General features: G+C 44.9%; 1 protein-coding gene across 3 annotated transcripts in view; it reads left to right on the forward strand.

Annotated features, from left to right (window-relative positions):
- The window catches only part of septin12 (septin 12), an 80,267-nt gene that overhangs the window by 64,111 nt on the left and 14,717 nt on the right, over nucleotides 1-1,439 (forward strand). For all 3 annotated transcript variants that reach the window (XM_032536873.1, XM_032536875.1, XM_032536874.1), the window contains one exon: nucleotides 906-1,034. In XM_032536873.1, coding sequence (XP_032392764.1) covers nucleotides 906-1,034 — 129 coding nt within the window. The remainder of the gene's footprint in view (nucleotides 1-905; nucleotides 1,035-1,439) is intronic.

The raw sequence follows: 1,439 nt of genomic DNA on the forward strand, positions 1-1,439 counted from the left end.
CATTTCTTTAAACCAATCACAATCGTCATGGGCGGGGCTAAGCTCCGGACGGAACCACGGTGCCTCTGCTAAATAGTCTCAGGAAGGAAGTTGTTTTGGTGTAACGTGTGTACGTTCAGAAGTAGTTTTAGTCGTCAATAGAAAACTCAGATTGGACAGATAGTCTAGCTAGCTGTCTGGATTTACCCTGCAGAGATCTGAGGACCAGGTAACCATAGTCCTCAGATTGGACAAATAATCTAGCTAGCTGTCTGGATTTACCCTGCAGAGATCTGAGGACCAGGTAACCATAGTCTTCAGATTGGACAAATAATCTAGCTAGCTGTCTGGATTTACCTGCAGAGACTGAGGACCAGGTAACCATAGTCCTCAGATGGACAGATAGTCTAGCTAGCGTTCTGGATTTACCTGCAGAGATCTGAGGACCAGGTAACCATAGGTCCTCAGATTGGACAGATGTCTGACTAGTGTCTGGATTTACCCTGCAGAGATCTGAGGACCAGGTAACCATAGTCCTCAGAAATCCACCAACACAAAGGAAGACGAGGAAGGACGGGGACGGACATCCGGCCGAAAATGAGTGAAATCCAGTGGAACTACCGTCGGCACGGAGCAACTATATTTGGCAGGGGTTTCATTGTCTTCTTCAGATAAGGAGACATGGCAGAAATAAACGCAATACACTCTTACACACACTTGGCATGTGGCCCAGAGTGTAGAAAGGGGTCAGCCTTCACCCACAAGATTGGCGGTTCGAGAGACACAGAACCCCAGTATACCCCTGTATGTGGATGTGCCCACTGTTCCTGATGCTTAGGATGGGTTAAAGATATTGAAATTCACTACATTGTACTGCAGTTGGATGTGACAAATAACAACGTTTCTTTGGTGTTATGTGTGTGCAGGGCAGAGTGGTTTGGGAAAGTCCACGCTGGTCAACACTCTGTTCAAGTCCAAAGTCAGCCGGAAGTCCTGCACGCCCAACTACGAAGAGAAGATCTCCAAAACAGTCAAACTGCATTCAGTCAGCCACGGTGAGTCCACACTACTGTTATATAGTACCTAAAATAGAAGTAAAAAAAAAAGTAAAAGTATATAGAGAGCTCCGTCGTGTCAGCAGGCGTTGCTGGATAGGTGACTGTGAACTCCGGTCCTCGGCCTGAAAGCAATGTGTTTTAGGATGACACCATGTTGTGCTATTTGATTTTGGAACATTGTGGTCCGAAAAGTGTTGGTATGTCATTTGAAATTGGGAAAAATAAGAAGTTGGAAAAAAAGGTAATAAATTGCAAGATATCGTATCGTAGCATAAGTATCGTGATGATATTGTATCGAGAGGCATATGCTGAGTCCCACCCTTATTATTGGAATGGTATACGGATTACATTCTTCCATGTTTTGTTATGCATGATCACCCACAAATTGTACCCTGCACACAC

Source organism: Etheostoma spectabile, chromosome 15, assembly GCF_008692095.1.
Source record: "Etheostoma spectabile isolate EspeVRDwgs_2016 chromosome 15, UIUC_Espe_1.0, whole genome shotgun sequence".
NCBI classification, from domain to species: domain Eukaryota; kingdom Metazoa; phylum Chordata; class Actinopteri; order Perciformes; family Percidae; genus Etheostoma; species Etheostoma spectabile.